General features: G+C 38.7%; 1 protein-coding gene across 1 annotated transcript; it reads left to right on the top strand.

The window, feature by feature from the left end:
• Positions 1 to 219: 219 nt before the first annotated feature.
• On the top strand, positions 220 to 1,632 carry LOC145820197 (uncharacterized). The gene is made up of 2 exons (XM_082915166.1): positions 220 to 742; positions 1,508 to 1,632. Exons 1-2 carry the CDS (start codon positions 220 to 222, stop codon positions 1,630 to 1,632), a joined length of 648 nt encoding a protein of 215 aa, XP_082771292.1.
• Positions 1,633 to 23,185: the final 21,553 nt, after the last annotated feature.

The following is a 23,185-nucleotide window of genomic DNA, read 5'->3' as shown; positions in this document are numbered from 1 at the left end:
TAGTGCTCTGTTTACCTATAGCAAATGAAAAATCCAAGAAGTGATGGTACTGCTGAATCTTTACAGACCCAAATGAACCGAATAGAATGAATGCTCGAGGCTTTAACAGAAACAATAATGCAACAACAAAGAGAACAACCTTTGCCTCATTCGCCTCCTCTCGTCCAAGTAGAGCCGGTCAATAATGACATTTTCAGTCTGACTTAGAAATTTAACAAGATGAAGCCACCGACTTCTCTTGGTGGTATTGAATCGCTAAAGGCTGAGATATGGATGCTAAAGACCAAAAAACTATTTGAAGTTTTTCCATGTTTTGAAGTTCAGAAAGTTTTGTTGGCAATCTATACTTTAAAAGATGAAGCCCGGCGTTGGTGGATGCTTATCCGAGACACTAATGGGGCTTTAACCTGGAATCAATTCAAGGAGATCTTCTATGAGAAATACTTTCCTCAATGTTTTCAGGATAAAAAAGTGTTTGAATTCCAAGAACTCAAGCAAGGCAATATGTCAATACTAGAGTATGAAGCCAAGTTTACCAAATTATCTCGGTTTGCTCCACACATGGTGGATACCGATTACAAGAAGACTCAAAAATTTGAAGGGGGCTTGAACCTAGATATATTTGATCAGGTTGGTGTATTGAAACTACTCAAATATGTAGATGTCCTTGACAGAGCTTTAATGGTCGAAGCTAATTTAGCCGCAATGAAACAGACTAAGGCTCCAACAACTGAATGGAGAGGTAACAGATTCTGATTCAATTTCAAAAAGGGTCGGTCATTTTCAAAGAAGCAAAACACAAGATCCTCTTGTAGTTTAAGCTAAAGTAGTAGATCTACCCTAATTTGCTCAGAATGCGGAAGAAAACACCAGGGTGCTTGCTATCGATCAACAGGTGCTTGTTTTCAGTGTGACAAAATTGGCCACATGATAAAAGATTGTCTATTCATATCCCAAAATTCTAACTATCCTGCGGTAAGTTTAGCCGGATTCGTTTCTGTGCCAAGAGCAAATGTGAGAGCTAATACGGGAAAAGAAACCTTAAGGCAAGGCAGAGTGTTTGCACTTGTGCCAGGAGACGTCCAGAACACTGAATCTGTGGTGTCAAGTATACTCTCTATTTGTGCTCAAAATGCATATGTGCTGATAGACTCTAGTTCTATACATTCATTCGTGTCGCATGCTTTTTCTCTAAAATTGACTAGGCCAGTAGAACCTATGAATTATTTGTTATCTGTATATACACCTTATGGGGGTTCTATGATGTGTGCTTATGTGTATCCTTCATGAGACATCATGATTGGGGATGTGTTATTGTATATTGATTTGTTGCCATTGGATATTGCTCATTTTGATTATATATTGGGTATGGATTAGTTGACTAAGTACCGTGCAACTATTGACTATGTGAATAAATCTGTTGTCTTCTAACCACCTAGCTTGTTTGAATTTGTGTTTGCTAAGAATGGGATAGTTCTACATTCTTATATGATTTTTGCTTTGAAAGCTGTCAAATTGCTGAGAAAGGAATGTAGGGGTTATTTATGCAGTGTTTTAAATGTGACTCCTGATAGCCCTAATGTGGAAACTATTTCTATAATTAATGAATTTCCTAATGTCTTTCCAAATTAATTGTCTGGGAACCTAATTGATAGGGAAATTGAGTTTCCTATTGATGTTATGCCTGGAACACAACCTATTTCTAAAACCCCTTAGAGAATGTCAACCTCAGAACTGAAAGAATTGAAAATCCAACTTCAAGAACTATTAGATAAGAAATTTATCCGTCCGAGTACTTCACCTTGGGGTGCTCCAATCCTGTTTGTTAAGAAGAAAGATGGGTCTTTGAGGTTATGCATTGACTATCGAGAATTAAACAAAGTAATTGTCAAGAATAAATTTCCTCCCCGAGTAGATGATCTTTTTTACCAACTTTAAGGAGCCCACGTGTTTTCCAAAATAGATCTTAGATTTAGGTATCACCAATTAAGAGTCAAGGCAGAAAATATAGAGAAAACTTCGTTCAGAACTTGATATGGACACTATGAGTTTTTGGTAATGCCATTTGGGGTGATTAATGCACCTGCAACATTTATTAACCCAATGAATAGGGTATTCAAACAATTTCTTGATGAGTTTGTTATTGTATTTATTGACGATATTTTGATTTTTTCCACAAGCAAGGAAGATCATGAAAACCACTTAAGAACTGTGTTGCAGATTTTGAGAGAAAAGAAATTGTATGCAAAACTCTCCAAATGTGAATTTTGGCTTGACAGTGTGACCTTTCTGGGGTATGTGATCAACAAAAATGGAATGTCAGTTGACCCATAAAAGATTGAAGCTATTGTCGATTGGCCAAGACCGACAAATGGATATGAAGTTAGAAGTTTTTTGGGACTTGCTGGCTATTATAGAAGATTTGTGAAAGACTTCTCTAAACTCACCATGCCATTGACGCAGTTGACACAGAAAAATGTGTCGTTTAATTTGAATGATCAAAGAGAATTCGCCTTTCAAGAGTTAAAAACTAGGTTCGTAATTGCACCAATTTTAACTTTACCTGATGGTACTGATGGGTTTCAAATTGACAGTGACGTTTCATATAAAGGTCTGGGGTGTGTACTAATGCAAAATGGTAAGACAATTGCTTATGTTTCTCGTCAACTTCAACCACATGAGAAGAATTATCCGACCCATGACCTTGAACTCGTAGCTGTGGTTTTTACTTTGAAAATCTGGCACCATTATTTATATGGAGTGGCTTGTGAGGCGTATACAAACCACAAAAGTCTAAAATATTTCTTCATTAAAAAAGAACTGAACATAAGACAGAGGAGATGGTTGGAGTTGATAAAAGATTATGACTTGCCAATTTTGTACCATCCGGGAAAGGCAAATACAGTTGCAGATGCTTTAAGCCGAAAGTCAATTGGGAATTTATCATGTTTGCTCACAAACCAGAAAGAATTATGGTGTGAACTAGAAAAAAATGAAATTGAAGTTGTTTTACGTGAACATGGTCGAGTTCTAGCTGCCATTTGCACACAACCAGTTATCATAGAGGAGCTTAAAGAAAAGCAATTACAAGATGAGTTTTTGAAGAAGATTGTCAATGAAATAGATTCAAGACTGAGGCTCAGATTTGTGTATGAAAACAATGTATTGAAATTTCAGGGTAGGCTGTGTGTACCAGATTGTTCAGAATTGAGAAGGCACATTATGACCGAAGCTCATAATTTCAAATTTGTTATGCATCTGGGAAACACGAAAATGTACAAGGACTTGAAACAAAATTTCTGGTGGCCTGGAATAAAAAAAGTGTATTGTTGACTTTGTAGCTAGATGTTTGCATTGCCAATAAGTGAAAACCGAACATTAACGACCCACTCGATTACTTCAGCCGCTTCCGATCCCAGAATGGAAATGGGAACATATTACGATGGACTTTATCGTCGGTCTATCTCGTTCTTCTAGAGGTATGGACTTTATCGTCGGCCTACCTCATTTTTCTAGAGATATGGACTCTGTTTGGGTAATTGTTGATCGTTTGACTAAATCCGTACATTTCTTACCTATCAAAACTTTTTATAATGCGGATAAATAGGCTGACATTTATGTAAATGAGATTGTGAGATTGCACAGTGTGCCAGTATCTATTGTATCTAACAAAGACCCCAAGTTTACCTCGAGATTTTGGCAGAGTTTGCAACAAGCTTTGGGGATTGAATTGAGATTGAGTAGTGCTTATCACCCACAGACAGACGGCCAATCAGAAAGAATGATACAGACTTTGGAGGATATGCTCAGAATGTGTGCCCTAGATTTCCAAGGCAATTGGGAGACCTACTTACCATTGGCCGAGTTTGTATATAACAACAACTACCATTCGAGTATCAATATTGCTCCTTATAAAGCTTTGCATGGTAGAAAATGCCATTCTCCGATCTGTTAGGCCAAGGTAGGTGACAGACCTTTATTGGGATCGAAACTTGTGCAAGAAATAACTGAAAACGTGAAATTGATTCAACAAAGATTGAAAACTGCACAAAGCCGCCAAAACAGTTATGCGGATGTCTGAAGAAGAGATAGAGAATATGAAGTTGGGGATCATATGTTTATCAAAGTAACTCCGATGAAAGGCCAAACGCGATTTGGTATAAAGGGCGAGTTGGCACCGAGGCACATTGGGCCGTATGAAATTCTTGAGAAAATCAATCCAGTAACGTATCGAGTGGCTTTACCTCCGATCATGGAGCAAATGCATAATGTTTTTCACGTTTCAATGCTCCGAGATTATTTGAGGAATTCGTTACATGTTATTGAGCCAACTCATGTGCTATTGAAAGATGATTTCACCTATGAACAACAACAAATACAGATTGTAAATCGCCAGATCAAAAGACTAAGAAATAAATAAATTTCATTAGTGAAGGTTGATTGGAAAAACCATGGAGGGACATATGTAACATGGGAAATCGAAGAAGATATGATGAAAAGATACCCTGATTTGTTTCTTCTAGATCCGGTGTTCTTCTAAACTGAAGGTAATTCGAGTTTGGAGGACCAAACTCCTTAAGGGGGGAAGACTGTAACAACCCCGACTTGTGATTAAATGTTAAACGATGATTAAGAATGCCTAATGAGTGATTAAGAGAAAATTCTACATTAATTGCATGTGTTTATATCTATTTGGCATAGGAAGATCTGTTTGTGTTTCTGTTTATTTATGTGAATTGAAGGCCTTATCGGCATCTGATCACGAAATTGACTTAGTTTATGTGTCATTTGGAATTTTTAGAGAATTATGGTAGGTTCAATTGAAATTCAATTCGAAATCAAATAATTAGAATAAAATAATGCTAACTACTTAGGCTTAAACCAAGCTTAATTACGGAAACCTAATCAAGCCTATATAAGGCTTATATAACACTTAGAACTCATCTCATCTTCATCTTTTTGAGCCTCAAAACATAAGAGAGAGAGAGACTTATGAAAATTGAATTCAAAACTTGAATATTGTAGAAACTTGTAGGATTTGACTTGGAAACTCAAACAGTTAGCCAACTAGAGCTCAACTAAGCATCTAAGGTAAGAATTCAAGCCTCTAGTTTTGAAATTTAGTTGGTTAATGTATGAATTCAAGGGAATTAAGCTATTAGGTGCATGAATTGAACTAAGGAGGTAAGAAAGAAGAGTTAACCATGCATGCATGTGTATTTCATGGCATTTTCAAGTTGTTTTTCAAAGAATTTCCTCATACATGTCATTATTTCACGTTGGTTTTGGAAATTCATCAAGTTTCATGCCATTTTATATAATTTGATCATGTTTTGAAGGTTGGAGTTCTTGACAATTCATGCATGTTATGTTTTGGAAGTTTTAAGTTGAGTTTTGAACAATTGGCTTACTTTTGGGCCTTGATTTTGCGAAATGATCCTTAATTCTTGATGTTTTACAAGTTTAGACATGTTTTCTCAAGTTTTGGGCCCAAAGGATGTGTTTTAAAGCTTTGAAATTGAGTTTTGCATCTTGTTTGTCACTCTGGAAATTTCAAAATTTGCACTCTCCGCTTGAGCGGTGAAGTTTGCACTCGAGCGAAGAAGTTGAGCTCCCAGTACTTTTGCAGAGTTTGGGGGTTGGCTCGAGTGGCAAAACCTGTGCTCGAGCGACCACCTTTGTTTTTGACCTTCTGCTCGAGAGACATAAGTTGAGCTCGAGCATAAAATGAAAGCTCCTAGAAGTTTACAGACTTTTGTAGACCGCTCGAGCGTAAAAAGTTGCGCTCGAGCGAGGACCCTGTTTACTCAGTCTTGCACTCGAGCAACCGTTGAGCGTCCGGTAAGCAAAAAAAATCATGTAACCATTACTTTTGTAGACTTTGAAGATCGCTTGAGCGGACTGCCTTGTTTTTGAAAATTTGACTAAGTGTTTCAAGTTACATTTTGGCATCCTCATTGTATCTTAGGCATTCCTAAGCCTTAATTAAGACCCAATAACGAGGATAAGGATTAGAAACACACCAAGGTAGAAAAGAAACGAGTTAAGTGTTTTTTGAGCGTGTGTTTAAATCTATATCCGTTATGTGTTTGTGTAGGTCACGCGCTATAGATCGTTCATCCGACTGTTTTGACTCTTCTGCTATTGGAGTTATCTGCGAGTAACAACTTTGTAAAGATATGTTGACTATAAGTATTTTCTGATTGAAATGATATGATCTGTTTTCTGAAATGTTATCTTGTGAATCATGAATGAATGTCCATTTTTCTGAAATGTAGTTGTGGGATCCTTAGTTCACGTGGCTCTCGCTAGGGGGTAACAATACCATGGCCAATATGCACGTGGACCTCACCCGGGGGTAACAATACCACGGCTTATGTTCATGTGGCCCTTGCCCAGGGGTAATAATACCGAGGCCTATGTTCACGTGGCCCTTGCCTGGGGGTTAACAATACCGTGGCTACTTGCGCACAACATATTAACCTTTATGGTCGTTGATGCCGACTGTGTATATGGGTCTTATGACTAGTCTGATCTGATAACTAATGGATGTACCCCATATAACTGCTTATGAAATCTGTATAAGTATGTGAATCTAAATCTGTTTATGATATGAACTCTGATTTCTGAATCTGTATTGGGCATCATTCATAACCTTTTACTCTGTTGTTAATCACTAGGCTCCAGCTCACCGTATTATTTATGTAAATAGGTGATCAGGTGCGGGACTAGGCTCAATGAGGTTCGCTTGGAGATCTTTTTGAGTCAACCAACCGGTGTGCCTCCAGATGAGGTTCCGAAATGTTTTGTGATTGAGTCTTGTGAACATGATACAAGTTTAAGTTATTTTCTTTGTTTGTTTGGTCAGTTTCTTTAGGTTTTTCTGTACCTATGGTGATGCAAGACTGACACTCTGAGGACGTCACATATATTTGTAAATATAAGTTTTAAATTTTCTGTCCCATGTATGTCTACACAGCTCTATGGATGTTGTATGTTTGTATTTGTTTCCGCTAGCTCCTGTATTTTGTTTAATCTGTTCAGAAGCCTTTGGTAATCCCAGAATTACTGGCCGGCTACGACACTAAACCTATAGGGGCGGGTTTGGGTCGTGACAGGTTGCATTTTTTGATCATACCTTTCTAGCCAGTCCAAACAGCCATAAAGGCTTCTCTAAACAGGCACCATGTTGGCTATGAATAGCCCACCCATTCCAACAACTTTCATTCATTCGATTTCCTTTCTTTTCCTTCCTATTTCTTGTCTTTTTTATTTTTCTCTATTTTTTAATTTTCTAGAAAATAGTTTCTAGGAAGTGTTTGTGAGAAAGAGAGAGTTACAACATTGGTTTGGTTTGTCAGGCTTGAAATTGTAGTGCTGCATTTTCAAGATTAATCGTTGCATCCTGGGAAGCAGACTGTAGCTTGGTTTTTGTGCTCCTTTCGAATACGACTAGCCCTACAGTTCAAACTCCCGTGGTTCTGAATCTGATTTGACAAGTGCAATGTGAATTAATGAAAACACAAAAAAAGTCCAAATCTAGCAATTCTTTTTGGAAAATCGATGTTTGAATCAAATGCCAAAAGTGGACTTCTTTGCCAGATTACAGAGTTGCCACTTAAATATTTTTGGAAAATTTAGGAAACCCGAGATTTGACTCAGGCCAAAGGCCATTAGTCCGTCATCCCCAAAGTGTCTCGGCTTGGGAACTTAAGTACGAGAGGGGAAGGTCATGAATTGAGCATCCCACTTGCCCGATCAAAGATTGACCTCTACTAATCATGATGTGTTTTTTTATTTACATTATATGCTCTTGTTCCGATTTTATTAGACTAACATTACTATGCGACACACATAAGTATAGACTAATTTGCAAAGATTTGAACACTTTGATTTCTTATTTGTTTGAAAATTATTTTTGATACTCGTCACTTAAAAGGCGAGTATGTTACATAAATCAATTTGTCCCAATTTTGGCAATTAGCCTCCATCCACAAGCATTCAAACAGGTATATCATTTAAGCAATTAGTCTCATGGAAATATGCTTGGCATGGCAACACAAACATTTGATGCAAGATGCTAAAACTCAAAATTGCTCACCTAGTACTCCGAGCCAAAACAAAGCAAAATAATTAGAAAATATGCATGATCCTAACTAATGCAATATGACTAAATGCAACGCACACGTTATGTAATTTTAATAGGCTCGGCTATGAACATGGCATATTATTCCATTCAAGACATGTGATGAATGACGTATCAAGCAATGAATTTAAACATTTGGTTAGTATGATGAGTCGAACCTTGGATGCATGCAAGACAATGGATACAAAGCATAAAGATGCAAATTTGAAAAATGATGTTCTATATTAACCATCATAAACAAATAAGTAAAAAGGAGAAAGACGTGGGGTTGGAAGACATACAACTTATTACATGTTAGCCCTCGCACAAGAGGGTCCGAATGAGTGTCCAAATGTCCGGCTTTAAACTAATTATTACAAAGCCAAGTGAATGAATAAATAACTAACTAGCTAAGCTATAATTAACTAACTAGCTAATTTATCACAACAAAATAATCTAACTATCTAACGAATCATTGCTACAACAATATTAATTATGATGATGATAATTACAACAATATTGAAATCATTAATTTACAATTTATAATGGAAGCACAAGGATGGCATGTTCGTAGCGGTTTCAGAAGTAACTCTGCCTGCCTCCCTTGGAATCTGTCGCGTTCCACCTTCAGTCACTACCCTTTGTTTTTGCAAAACACACTGCCTTACCAAACATTGATGGCCGACCGGCCCCTAATGAAGCCCAGCTGGGCCCAAATAAGGTCGGTCGTGCCTTAATTTTATGTAAAATCCTGTTTTTGTACTTTGAAGTGAAAACAGTGCAGACAGAGTTATTCTGAACTTTGTTTGTCCCTTCTACTCTTCTCTCTCATGATAAGCCTCAAGAAAAGAACAAAGTCATTTCCAAAACCATCAATGAGAAAATTGATTGCTTGATGAGTTAGGACATGATTTTGGACAAAAATTAATGAATGCAATGAATCAATAACCACCCCTCTCTCCTATCATGGAGTAAGCTCAAAGAAGGAGGTTGGAACGCTTCAAGGCTCATCGAAACATCATGAATTGATGTAAGACAACCCTTAACACAATAGACTTGGCATAACGTCCAGCCGAATCCAAGCAATATAACTCTTTTTCATTATATGGGTTGGTTCAATTTAGCAATTTTTAGACCTTTTCATTCTTTAGTCCATTTAGTCCAAGGTGATAATTACGTCCACTAAATGAGAAGCGTGTCAAACGGGAAATGATTTTCAACATGAAAGAGAGACTATGCCGTTGGCGATAAACCTCTGTAGAGATTAAGCCATTAAGCATAGATCTCTAGCTCATGTTTTAAGCAACAATCAACTGGTTGAAACAACTCTCAAATGAGAGAAATGGATGATAGGTTGCTTGTTAAAATGAGATTCTTAAACATGGAAATTAAATAAAGAAATGCCAAGAACAACATATAACAAGCTATATATGCGAACATATGAGAAAACAAGCAAACTAATCAAAGCATGAATTAATTAAATAACCTAGGACAGTCCTAAAACAACCCTTAATGAGTGAAAAGCAGTGGCTCAAAGTGCATGAAAAAAGCCCAAAAAGCTAAACAACAAAGAAAGAAAATAAGGCTAGTAAGCAAGAACAAGGAGGGGTGGCTAACCCCTCCACTTTTGAAACCTCAAAGCATGATTTTTAGCCTCCTTTAAACTCTAAAAATCAATTTAGAAAGCAAAGAAAAGGGTGTAAAAACAAGGATTTGAGCTATAGGTGAAGGTGCAAGAAAGAGTGGTAACTCTCTCTAGCCTTTGGTAGCTATCCAAACCCAAGCTTAGACACTTAAAAAAGGATCAAAACAATACAAAAATACAAGAACAAGATAGTAAGAGAAAGCAAAGAGAGCAAGAGAAGAGATAGTAAGGTTATACCTCTCAAGAAAGGTAAGTTTTTTGTTTGTGAATCAAACTTGGTCCAAACACACTCTCAAGCTTGAATTGTGATGCTCAAGGCTCAACCAAGGTTCCAAGGCTAAGGTGTGAAGGTGTATATGGTGTATGCATATAGGTTAAAGGTGGTAAGCTTGCTCAAAGGTTGCTTGCACAAGAAGAAGGAGCTCTCAAGAAGATGTATAAGCTTTTTAGAATTTGTCCAACCCTCAAAACAGAGATACAACTTCGTTTTTATAGAATTTGAGCAAAAGTTGTCATAAATATCTTAAAAAATAGACAGCTAGGGGGCTCCCGCCCAGAACAGTGTTTCTCATTACCAAGGCATGGTAGGCCATAAATGGCCACGGCCGGCTCCTAATGAGGCACGACCGGGCTTCAATGTGATCCCGTGTCTCTCTACTTCAGACTCAGCATAAGGTGGCAAAATGTGTAAAAATGGATTTTCGAGGTACAAACAGTGGGAATATGGAAGGTATGGGATTGTTTTGGAGCTTAAAATAGCCCCTTTGTTGAGACCTCAAACCACACACAACACCACTTCATCATCGAGTGTATCAGGCAAAGCACTCGAGCCTTGCGAGCTGTCAAAAATAGGGTGTCTACAGTTGCCCCTCTTTGACAAAGCTTGAAGTCAAAAAGTGACGTTGTAGACACCCTATTTTTGACCGCCTTTAAGAGTTGGGCACCTCAAGTTGATCACTTGATGATGAAAGTTATGTTATACAAATGTTCAGTTTCTTCAGCAAGAAGAGCTTCTAAATCCCAACCTTTGTCACGCCCCAAGCTCCATGACAACGCCGCACACTCATTTAAGTGAGCATGCAAGGCTAAGAGTCCGACACATAACCAACAATGTAAAATACTCCAATTAAATCCTTAAAAATCATAATGCTAAAATCCATAAAAATTGATTATTCTTATCGTATGAAATTATCCACCAAGCCCACTAATAAAATCCATTAACAAAACAATAATCCAAGTACTTAAATCATAGTCTTACTCTCGGCACTCCCACATGTAAAAATCCCGCGCAGCTCTACTCTTCAGAATCTGAAAAAAAAAAAAAATGATAAGCTAGATGGCCCAGTAAATAACCAACCATTACTGCTAGCTGGATCAAGTATACAAAAATAAATAAATAAATAAATCGATAACCAATAAATATAAATTTTTCTACAGTTCAATAAATGAACAATTATTTGTAAGATGGTTTTGTAGCTAAAAATAAACAATGTACAATACATTTTAAATGAAAAGCCAACAAGATAATTCAAAGTAATTCGTTGTTCAAATTGATGGTTCGATATTCAGATGGTTCAATGATTTGATTCACAAAACCCAAGTCTTAATGACTACGGTCACTTAGCCGTAACAAGGCCCAGAACCACACATAGGCCGGTGGTAAAACCCTAAAAGAAACTAGTTTTTGTGCCAATAAATAACCCCCATTGGCTAGGGTCCAAATCATAGTCAGACTAGAGTGATGTTCAAAATTCAAACAATACACAAATTTTAAATAAAACATTCGATATTTTCAGAATAAATGTTTAGTACAATTTTCAGAATAGTTACACCAAATATTCAAATAATTTTTATAATAATATTCGATGTTGTTTTATACTTGACCCATATTTTATTTTAAGAGAACATGAAGGCTATAAATAAATATTTATGATCTTAAACGATTCGATAGGAATAAAAATGAACCAACAGTGATAGAGGGTTACTTACCTTCAAACAGCTAAAATAATATTTTCCAAGCTAATCTCAAATTACCAAGATCCACCTCAATCTCACAAACCTAATAAAATATTACACCGCATAAACAATTATTATGTGCACCCATCTTTCTCTTCTTGTAACAACAATAGAATAAATTAACCCAATCGCCTAATAGGAACTCCCACAATTTAGCATCAAAACAAAGCCATCACGGCTTCAGAAATTCTTAACCCATATTATTCTATTGTTGTTTATATACATGTAAAAATTTGTAATTGCTTGTAATCAATCTTGTATCCCATAAACACACCACCATTAAACCTAACCTATCACATATTAATCTCAAAATATGAACCACCCAAACAGAATGCAAAAAACACTCTAAAATTGAGCAAAATCAAGAACCCTAACATAAACTACATCAATATAATTATTTAATCATATATGCCCATAAAATCATCTATTGAAATATTAACACTAAAATCATAGATAGGAATACAATAAAATAAATCTTACCTAAGTGATGAATAAAGCAAAACCACCACTCTTATGAATCCTCCCTCTTCCTTGGTTTTGGTTTCTTTTCTTTAATTTTAAACTTTTCCAACCATTGCTTGCTGCCTTCACCTTTAACTCTTCCAAACCCTTTCCGCAGCACGAGCCTCTCTTTGTTTTTTTTTTTTTTGTTTTTTTTTCTAAGACTAAAAGCCACGGCAGTTGGCTTACTTAACCTAATATTCTTTTCTTTTTCCAAAATTACAAAATTACCCACCTATGTTATAGAAATAATAATGTCATCTCATAATTCATTCCTTGATATTACTAAGTGACCCATTTAAATTAATTTAATTACCAATCTATCCAAAAATAATAATATACAAAACTTGGGTTTTACATCCTTACACCCCATTTTGGACCAAAACTATTTTTGACCAAAATTATTTTAGAACTCAAAACCCTCTTTTTCAAAAAAAAAAAAAAAAAATTCAAAAGTTTCTACGATGTTCCGAGCCTCGCATTGCATTAAATATTGTACTTTTCGATGAACCAAGTAAGGACAAAGTGGAAATAAATGAGAGAGAGGTGAACTATTTGAAAAAAAAAATTTATTTTGAGGTTTGGAGTTGAGAAAATAGGAGGGGAGGGAGGAAAACTAGTTGAGGGAGAAGTTAGGCATCAATCCGTTAGGACAAAACTGAGCAGCTTTCACTAAAATAAGTATATCTCTTTGCACACTTAGAATTTAGATGTGAGGTTGCCACCATTGGAAAGTAGACTTCTGGGGCTTCAATTTAGACTTAAGAATGACCTAAAACCGAGTCCGGATGAAGGAGATATGCCCGTTTGAAATCAGGTCTGAAAACAGATTTTTGTGGCTGGCCCCTTTAGTGGCCTGTCGGCCAGTAGCGAAAATTTTGCCCCTTTTGTGTCTTGCCATCCACCATTAGTGGCCTGCCGACCATAAGTGTCAAAAAACCAGTTTTTGGCAGATATTTTTGCCAACTGTTCCTACATTGCTCCACCTGTCTCTATATAGATATTTTCGACTGAAGCTCATATATTTCTATATATGGAGGACCTTCTCTCTTGGTTTTAAGGTTAGAAAAACTTTGGAGCAAAATTTTTTCTCTCTCTCTTGCAAATTTTTTCACCTTTTCCTATACACTCTTAACCAAACCTCTTCACCTTTGACCTGAGGTAACTTTGAGCCTTGATTGAGCTCTTGAGAGTGTGTTTGTCTTGATTTGTTGCCTAGAATTGGTTCTCCTCTTCAAGAGGTATAAAGCTTTGTTCTCTACTTGCTTTAATTACTCTTTTTCTTACTGTTTTCCAACCATTTTTGGGCTGCAAAAACTCTGTATTTTTGGGCTAAAACTTGGGTTTTAAGGCCAATAAAGGTTGAGGGGTGGTTCACCCTTCTTTACACCTTACTCTCAAGGCCTTTACCTTTGTGTTTCCCACCTTCACACTATCTTTTTTTGAGCTTTTAAACACTGAATTTCAAAGTTATTTCAGTGGCTAAAAACATGTTTTGAAGTCAAAAATTGGAGGGGTTAGCCTCCCCTCCTTGTGTTTTGCTTACTAGCCTAGCATGATCTATTTTTAGCTTACTGTCCTAGCCATTTTTGTCTTAATTTCAGCATGTTTTAAGGGTTTATATAGCACTATTTTAAGACTGTTTTTAAGTGTTCATTGCATTTGAGCCTTATATTGCATGCTTGTAGTATAATTGTCCTCATGAGTTTGGTGTTTTAGGCCTTAGACACCACCTTATTTGAGTTGATTGCATTTATTTAGTGCTTTTCTTACTTGTTCTCACCATTAATCATCTCTGCAACCTCTCTCATTTCTTGACTTTTTTCTTTGCTTTAAAAGTGGTTTCAAATTATTTGTTTGTTTAAGCATGAGATTGAGGTATCATGCTTAATGGTTTAATCCCTTTGGGGGTTCATTACTAATGGTATAATGTCTCTTTCATGCCCAAAGCAACACTTGGTTTGAGCCATTTTTCCATTAGAGGACTTAAAATTCACTTGTGGACTTAATTGATTAAAGAATTGAAAGGTAACTAAAACGGAGTAAATAAAATTGGTGAATAAAAAGGTGCAAGATAATAATTTGGTTTGGGTTCAATCGAACCGTTGAGTCTTAAGTCATTTCATACTCATTAGTGATGAAAACGGTTCAAGATTCATTGTCAACTACTTCCTTTGATCATTCATCATAGGGAGGTGGTTTTGAGAGTCTTGTTTTTTGCATTCATTGAGCTTGCACACTTTGTTCACGAGCCATCATGCAATGAAATGGCATCCGTTGATGGTTTGTGCTCAAAATTTTGCCACTCTTTTGAGCTGCTTAATGATAAGGAGGGATGAGTTATGCAAATAACCCTTGAGAATACATTGTCCCTGCTCTGTTTGCTCTATGTTGCAGCAGGACGATCCAGTCATCAGTGGCCGGCAAGCCACCATTAGTAGACGGCAGGCCATCTGCTGGCCACTAGTGTAAAATCCAGCCGTGTACTTTTGAAGCAGAACATAATTGGTCTTGAGGTGGAAAGCAGTGTAAGTGTTCTGCTGTGCAACAGAGGCATCTAGCAATAGAAACAGTGGCTTTTCGGGTGGAAAATTCGTGCATGCATGAGTATTCTTTGTTTCCCGAGGCATAGTAATTAGAATAGCTAGCTTAGCGTTTCTTTCATGTTGTATTCATATAATTAATTAGTTAGTTAATTTGTTGTAATAATTAGTTAGCTAGAATAGTTAATTACTTTGTTGTTGTAATAATTAGTTAAGCAGTTTAGCTAATTTGTTTTGTAATAATTAATTAATTAGCTTAGCTTTAATTATTTAGTTAGTTGATTCATTCAGACTCTCCTTCGTGAGAGCGCAATGCTGTAATAATGTGTATGTCTTCTAACCCCACATCTTTCTCCATTTTATTTAACTGCTTATGATGGTTATTTTAGGGCATCGTGTTTCTTTTAGCATCTTTCATGATTTATATACACTTGTTTTGCGTGCATCGAGGCTCGTACATCATTCTAACTTGCATCATCGTTTAAATATTGCTTTGAAAAGGTGCTTAAACCGCATACTATCAAATTGATTCACATGTTATATTAAATAGCTGAGCCTATTTAGATTGCATATCGCATGCGTTGCATTAGTCATATTGCATAGTTAGGATCATGCATTTTTCTAACTTTGTCAACTTTTTTAGCTTGGAGTACTAGGTGAGTCTTTACTCGCTTTAGCATATCGCATGTGTGTGATTGTTGTCATATCTAGCATGCTTGTCATGAGGCTAAGTGCTTAATTGATAAATTGATTGAATGCCTGTGGGTGAAGGCTAATTGCTTGAATTAGAATAATTTCAGTAATGTTTATATGCGATCACTTTTTCAAGTGATACATATTCGAAACAATTTTCAAAACAAACATGAACCGAATGTTCCAATTCTTGAAAATTAGTCTATACTTATGTGTGTGTGCATCACATAGTAATGCTAGCCTAATAAACCGGAACAAAAGCATATAATATAGATAAGATTCATATCATGATTAGTAGAGGCCGATCTTTGATAGGGTGAGTAGGGGTGCTCAATTCATGACCTTCCCCTCTCGTACCTAAGTTCCCGAGCCGAGACAATCTTGGTGATGACGGACACGTGACCTTTGGCATGAGTCATGGGTTTCCTAAATTTTCCAAAAAATATTTAGGTGGCAACTCTGTATCTAGCAAAGCAGTCCATTTTTTGGCAATTTGATTCAAAATCGATTTTCCAAAAGATTTGCCGGATTGGGACTCTTTGGTGTTTAGCTATTTCACATTGCACTTGTGAGATCAGATTCAGAACCGCGGGAGTTCGATACTGTAGGGCTTATTCGTCTTCCGAAAGAGGGCGCGAAAAAGTCGAGCTATAGATGTGAGTGAATGTCAAAGCCCAAAGATGACCCATTTTGACGAGGCTGCAAGGCTTGGGCAAGAAATCAAGACATAAATGCAAAGATTGAACTCAAGGACAAAATGCAAAAACGAAATGCAACAAACAACCTATGACCATGCAATGAAACATTCGAATGTAAATGAAGCAATGCAACAATGCTACAACTAAACAAGAACACAACGTTTGAATAAAGATGTAAATCAGAGCAAAATAAATCCCGCCGTGCCTCACACGGAAAGAAGTGAATAAACAAGCACGTCTCACGTGGAAAGGACAAAGAAAGCACAAATCAAACTATGTCTCATGTAAGAAGAAGAAGAAGAAGAAAAAAAAAAAAAAAAAAAGAGCTAACTCTACCTCACGAAGGAAGGGTGGAAAAGATACAAGCCAGACTACGTTGCACGTAGAGTTGGCAAAACACTCCATGATAAACCGCGTCTCACACAGAGAGGGCAGAGGGTGGTGTAAACCCCAGGCAGACCTGACGTTTTAATCGAGTAACTCGAGATTTTAATGCGTCTCACTTGAAAAGAGGAAAAACGGTGTAAACAAACAGGTGCACCTGCCATTTTTAACCATGCTAAACAATCCTTACACGTCACATGCGAGAGGAAGGAAGGTGGTGTGAACCACAAGCGCACTCGTTGTTTTTAACCGAGATAAATAATCCTCACGCATCGCACCCGAGAGGAGGAAAGGTGGTGTGAACAAACAAGTGCACCTGTTATTTTTAACTAGGGTAAACAATCCTAACGCATCGTACGTGATAGGAGGAGAAATGTGAAAAAAAAAGTGCACCTGTTGTTTTTAATCAGGGTAAATAATCCTAACACGTCGTACCCGATAGGAAGAGAAGTATTGTGAACAAATAGGCACACCTGTTGTTTTTAAGCAGGGTAAACAATCCTAATGCGTCGCACGCGATAGGAGAGGAAGTGGTGTGAACAAACAGGCGCACCTGGTTTTTTTAAGCAGCGTAAACAATCCTAACGTGTCGTACGCGATAGGAGGAGAAGTAGTGTGAACAAACAAGTGCACCTGTTGTTTTTAACCCAAGTAAACAATCCTAATGCGTCGCACGCGATAGGAGGATAAGTGGTGTGAACAAACAGGCACACCTGCTGTTTTTAATCGATTTGGACAATCCTAACGTGTCTCACGTGAGAGGAGGAAATTGGATCAATAAAAGAGCAAACAAATCCAGGAGAGCCTCAGAGAATGTAATGTAATCCATGGAGATAATTCAAATCAAGATACAAAGCATAAACGTGAATTAGCGAAGTAACAAAGAAGTGAACATGAATTCTACACAAAGAGACGTAAAATCAAAATGACCAAAACAACGTAATAAGGTAAAAGCCAATTTGCCACTGTGTTTAAACAATGGGCTTTAATTTGAGCACAACACACCGCATTCCAATTTGATGGTAAAATGGATGATGATTTTATTGTGGCACGAATGATTTTATTTGGAACTCCTCTGAATGAACCATGCATACAATATCGTGGGTTACAAAATAACGGAACAAATTAAAGCAACAAATCATGAAGTCATGCAATAGAACAAAACAGAATGAACAAAATTCCTCTATTTTTCTTTTCCTTCTCTTTTTATATTTTTGCTTCTATTCCCTTCCTTCTTTTTTTTGATTTTTTCCTTTTTTTTGTTTGTTTGTTTTCTTCTTTTCTTCTTCACTATTTTTCTGTTTGCTTTTGTTTATTTTTTAGATTAAAACTCCATAAAACAAGAAATAACGTAAAAAAAAAAAAATGACTAAATTCACACTGGGAGCAGGTCGGGCCTCAATGAAGCATGATCGGGCTTCAATAAAGCCAGTCGGGCCTCAATAGCGGCAGGGGCAGTTTCGGGCATTCCGCGAGCCACGGTTGTTTTAAACCGACTCAACCCTTATTTTCTTACACACTCCCATCCAAAACTCGCTCTCATCTCTCTCTAATGTCCCTCTCTTTTTAGATTTCCCCTTTCCTTGAGTTACCCAATAACCCTTGCAATTTTTTCTTTGAAATCCCTTTCCCTCCTCTATATTTTGAACCGAACAAATCTTGATTTAGTGGAGTTTGAATTTTTCCTTTGATTCTCTCAGATTTGCCCACACCTTTCTTCTTTCCCCCTTTGATTTTCCACCTCCTCTTTACTTTCTCTCTCCTAGGGTTTGGATTTTGGGGTTTTTACCCATTTTCACTCATTCCCTCACTTTTTCTTCACTTTTTTTCACTTTCTCTCTATGGGTAGTGACGAGGTTCCCATCCCGGACCCTGTCATTGGTATTGAGGCCGTCTTGGGTGCAAATATAGAGGCCAAGGACGTTTCCGCGTTGCCTCCCCTCATCGATAGGCCATTTGATGCGGCCATCTACCAGCCACGTACATATGCTCCATCTCCAGGCGGTATTTTGAGATTTGAGGGCCTCATCGCAGGGATAGATGAGGACATCCTGCTGTGAGAGCCCGCGGAGCACTTGTTCGCCGATGCCTCCACGGTAAGCAACTTTCCATTCGTTTTGTACATATGTTGAATCTTATAAGCAGACCACTCATTCATGCTACATACACTCCCCATTTACATGTGATAGCTAGGAGGATTGGCGGCTATGGATCCATATCCAGCCTCCGGCGCTGGTATGAAAGGCTTCCCGCAGAGGTCCGCACATTGGTTGATGCTGCCGGCTTTGGGCCCTTTTGTTTAGGGCTCATACAGATGAGGGCTGAGTCACTGCTATAAGGGGCCTTGGTAGAGAAATGATGGGACACTACGGACTCGTTCCACTTCTTACCAATCGAGGAGCTGGCTCAACCCCGTACGATTTCGCGATGCGCACTGGCCTACGGGTTGGGGTTGGCAGCTCGATGCCATGTGATCCTAATATGACGCAATGGAGAGCCGCATAGCGTCAGCTCCTCGGGGTGATCCCAGGCACCACCAGTCACGGGATGGTGAGGTATAGTTGGTTCTTTGATCATTTCTCTAATTTTTAGCCCGCTACTCCAGATAAGGCCGCCCAGTACACCCGCGACTTTCTTATGTATCTCCTTGGTAATACCTTGTTTGCAAACAGGGAAAATACCGTGGGGTTATATCTTCTGGGGGCATTGGTGCACATACCACAGGTGACAGAGTATGATTGGGGTGGCACCAGCCTGGCCACCTTGTACTTCTATATGAGCTCCGTATCTCGCCGCAAGACAGATTCACTGGGTGGCTATTGGAGAGTTTGAGAGGTACACCTCGCAATTACTTTTTCTGTGCAACTTTATATTCTATTCAATTTTGCATTTTCTGTTCATCTTTGCTTTGCATTTCTTGTTTATCTGCTCATTTACTTCATCCATCTTTTTCTGTTTGCAGCTATGGGTTTACACATATTTCACCTCTCTAGCTCCGGTCCCGGTGAGGCTGATTGAGTTGTCAGTACCCCATTCCAGGTACTACAACTCCCGATTCGAGCGATGTCGCTGCGTTGATCAAGACTTCCCTTACTTTCGCCGTTTCTTTGACACTATCACCACGGACCAGGTAACAAAATACTAGTCTTTGCATTTCCATACTATTGTTTCCATATTGCTGTTATTCTCATATTGTACTATTTCCATACTGTACTATTCCCATACTACACTATTTTCGCTGCACTGTTTCCGCACTGCACTATTATTCTCATACTGTTGCTTTTTATATCGTTGTTTCCATTCTGTGTTTCCATACTACTTAGATCCTTGACATTTGACATTTACTTGCATAAGTTGACTGGCACCCCTAGGCGAGTATCCCTTAAGCAGCGAGGGTGACCTACGTTGCTGTATGGCACGCCTCTACCATGCGGATTCTGTTTAAGGGCCCCTTTGGTCGAGTTTATTACCTGGGGAAGAGATTCATCTGCCAGACACGAGGGGTAGCAGATCCGGACATTCCACATCCTCCTCCTTTCGACATGAGGGCAATGGACGATCTTCACGACGATCCTCAGATCGACTTCTTAATGTTGGGAGAGAATGGTGACCAATATCATGAGCTTGGCGACTTCACCACTTTCTTATAGACTCGAGTAATGGCGCCTCTTACCCATGGCATGGCCCGTGCTATTCCAGAGGTTGTTGTTGCAGCTGCTGCTAGAGGTGTTCCCGCCGCCGCTCCTGCTCCCGGGTTTCCTGTGATTCTAATTGAGGTTGTATACATACATACGGCCAAACGGAGTGATTGAGCAGATCTCCTTTGAACACATTGAGGAGAGGGATCGCAGATTGGTGATGGCTCCTAATGTCGAGTAGGTACACACGTCTTCCTGTTTCTGCCCATTGTGTTACTTTATGTTTTCACTGCCCTCTGTTATTTCTATCCACTGTTCTCAAATCCTCTTCCCTTTTGTAGGTACTCGCGGCATATGCTGATGACCTCCTCCGGACGATTGACCGACTGCTTCTGATGGTGCGGAAGAGACAGATTGCTCTAGCCACTTATGGGATTGAGGTATGCTTTTGCTCCCTAGTTTACAATCATGACAGTCTTGCTCATAACTTTATTAGCCTCTCTTGATATCTGTACTCTTTCTCTCTTTTCAGCTTGAGCCAGCACCAGTTGCACCTGCAGGACCTCCTCCAGCTAGGAGACGAATACGAGGTCCAGTGAAGGGCAGAGGAGGAGCAAATCGGGAGAGAGGTAGAGTGAGGCAGCGCTCACCTCCTGAGGAGTCCTTCAAGAAGTACACGACTTCTGAGGAGGAGGAGGAGGCGATTGACATGCAGTCTAGCTGCCCCAGTGATGACAATGATGCACCTCCTCCGCAGTAGAGGAGGAAAAGAGCGAGGATGGGTTGCTGCTGATGATGATGATTTTCTGTTTTTGTTTTTTGTTTTTCTTTGTAGTTAAAGACTAGCTTCAGATAGACCCTTTTGTTTTAAGGATTTTTTTTTGTTTTGTTGCTTTGTAAAATAGTGATTGGGATTGGACCCATTAGTTTATAAAAAACAAATTTTTGACTGATCTCCTTGCACAATATGTGATGAATGACGTAACCTTTGTATGGTAACTTCGCACAAGACTTAAAACAACGAATAGCTGTTCTTGCATTCATTCTTGAGTCAGATAGCAACCCACAACCATACAAAATGTAAAATACAACTCGGTAACAGGAAAACAAAATGAAAACAACTTGAAAATACTAAAAAACATTTGGTACAAACAAAACAAGACTTAAAACACAACCGTGGTACACCAGGACAAAGGCCAGCCTTTTCTGAAATTACACTGATCTGGGCCCTCATTTAGACCCGGCGGGGCCCAAATAGGCACGGTTGGGCTTCACTGAGGCACGGCTGGGCCTAAACATGAGGTCGATCAGTGCTGTCTAGCTGTTATGCACTGCTCATTCTCAACCTCTATAAATGGTGCTCTTATGCTATTTTTCTGGTAGAATAGCAAGTCTTTGGTATTTTGCTCTTAAGATGGAGACATTGTTTAACAATTGGCTCTGAGACTGGGTAACCACTTTGGACAGTTCGAAAAAAGTGAACTTTCACTGTTTCGGCCTAAATGCCCTTTTTCCTTTGAGCCGCAATTTTTTTTGCTTTCCATTCCTCCATGCCGTTGTTCGATGTTGGAACCCGATCACTCACGCGTTTCGCTTTGGATCACAGGAGATGTGTCCGATGATCGAAGAATTTCAAGCATTGATGGATTCCTGGCGCGACGAAGAAATCATGTTGTAGCCCTGTTTTGGCCATACTCAAGCTTTAGGACGAATATGTGGGCTAACGTTACACAAGGCTCGATTCTTGGCACATGATGGGAAACTAGACATCCCCGGTTTGGTTCATCTATTTTTTGCTATTGGAAACAGGAGTGACCTTCTTTGGCGAGGCCACTGGCTATATTCTCTCTGTTTATGCCTTCTTGTGCAATTCCTTCTTGCCCCTAGTTTCGGCGAAGCTAGCATCCAGTTGATCGAAGTGGCCTAATGTCTGAAAGAGGGTAAGAGTTGCATGGGTTTGGCACTGGCCGAAACCTTGATGGGCCTAGATGTTTTCCGTCGAGGAGAGACTACCCGGTTGGCAGGGAGTCCGTTACTTCTCTAGGTATTATTTCCCACCCTGCTAATTTATAATTCTCACATCACTCGACACTCAATCTCTGTTTTTCTCTCATAACCTCTTCCTTACTTTTCTCTCATCGTACACCTCTTTATTCTTTAATCTCTCTTATTTTTCATCCCTCCCCAGGTATGGTTGATGGATAAACTGCAAGTAGTGGACCATTGCCCTGGGTACTCAGCCCAAGCTTACTTCTTTCGCCAACAGCTGGTCAATTTCCCCTTAAAAGGGTTATGGTGTGATTGGATGTGCAGCAAATCTGCAGCTGGCATAACTTGGCGTTGCCTCTGGCTTAATTTAGCTGAGATAAGCTACAACATGTCTCAGCAGCTGGGCATACAGTTGATTGGCCTCATACACTGCGTATTCTATTTCCCCTTTCGGTTCAAACGCCAGTTTGGCTATGATCAGACATGTCTAGATGAGGAGGTGGAATACCCAGCTTCATTTCCCATTCGTGGTTCACACTTGCCTCGATACCTTATTGCCTGGAGGGCAAGGGAGCTTCTGACCCCTGCCCTTAGCTTCAATTACGCCCTTTCTGATGAGTGTTTAGCTTGGCTTGAAGACAAAGAACAAGTTGGGCCATCTTTAGCTGCGAAAACTTCTGCGAGTGCAAGCAAGAGACATAGAGCTACCTGACTTAGCTGTACCCCTAGTTTTACTGCTTTGATCTTTCTTTTCAAGTTTTACGATGAAAAAAAAGCTTTGTTAAATCAAAGAGTTGGAAAATATACTTGTGTTGAAATCAATGTAATTAAAGTTACGAGTATTAAATATTTTCCTTTCGGTCCAAAAAATGGTCCAAGTTGTAAAAGGGTAAAATTTTGAAAAAAATCAGTTTTTATTAAAACTTTTCAAAACTATTTTTTGGGAATGATCA

The sequence above is a fragment of the Camellia sinensis genome, chromosome 1, assembly GCF_055761805.1.
Source record: "Camellia sinensis isolate YWXY chromosome 1, ASM5576180v1, whole genome shotgun sequence".
NCBI classification, from domain to species: Eukaryota; Viridiplantae; Streptophyta; class Magnoliopsida; order Ericales; family Theaceae; genus Camellia; species Camellia sinensis.
The sequence above is the reverse complement of the archived record's forward strand: the minus strand, read 5'-3'. Positions and strand labels throughout refer to the sequence as shown.

Excerpts from the sequence above, each read along its gene's own strand:
- LOC145820197 (XM_082915166.1), top strand. The coding sequence starts at position 220 with ATGAAGCCACCGACTTCTCTTGGTGGTATTGAATCGCTAAAGGCTGAG. Across the intron at positions 743-1,507 it reads TCCAACAACTGAATGGAGAG|CTGTCAAATTGCTGAGAAAG; the intron begins GTAACAGATTCT and ends TTGCTTTGAAAG.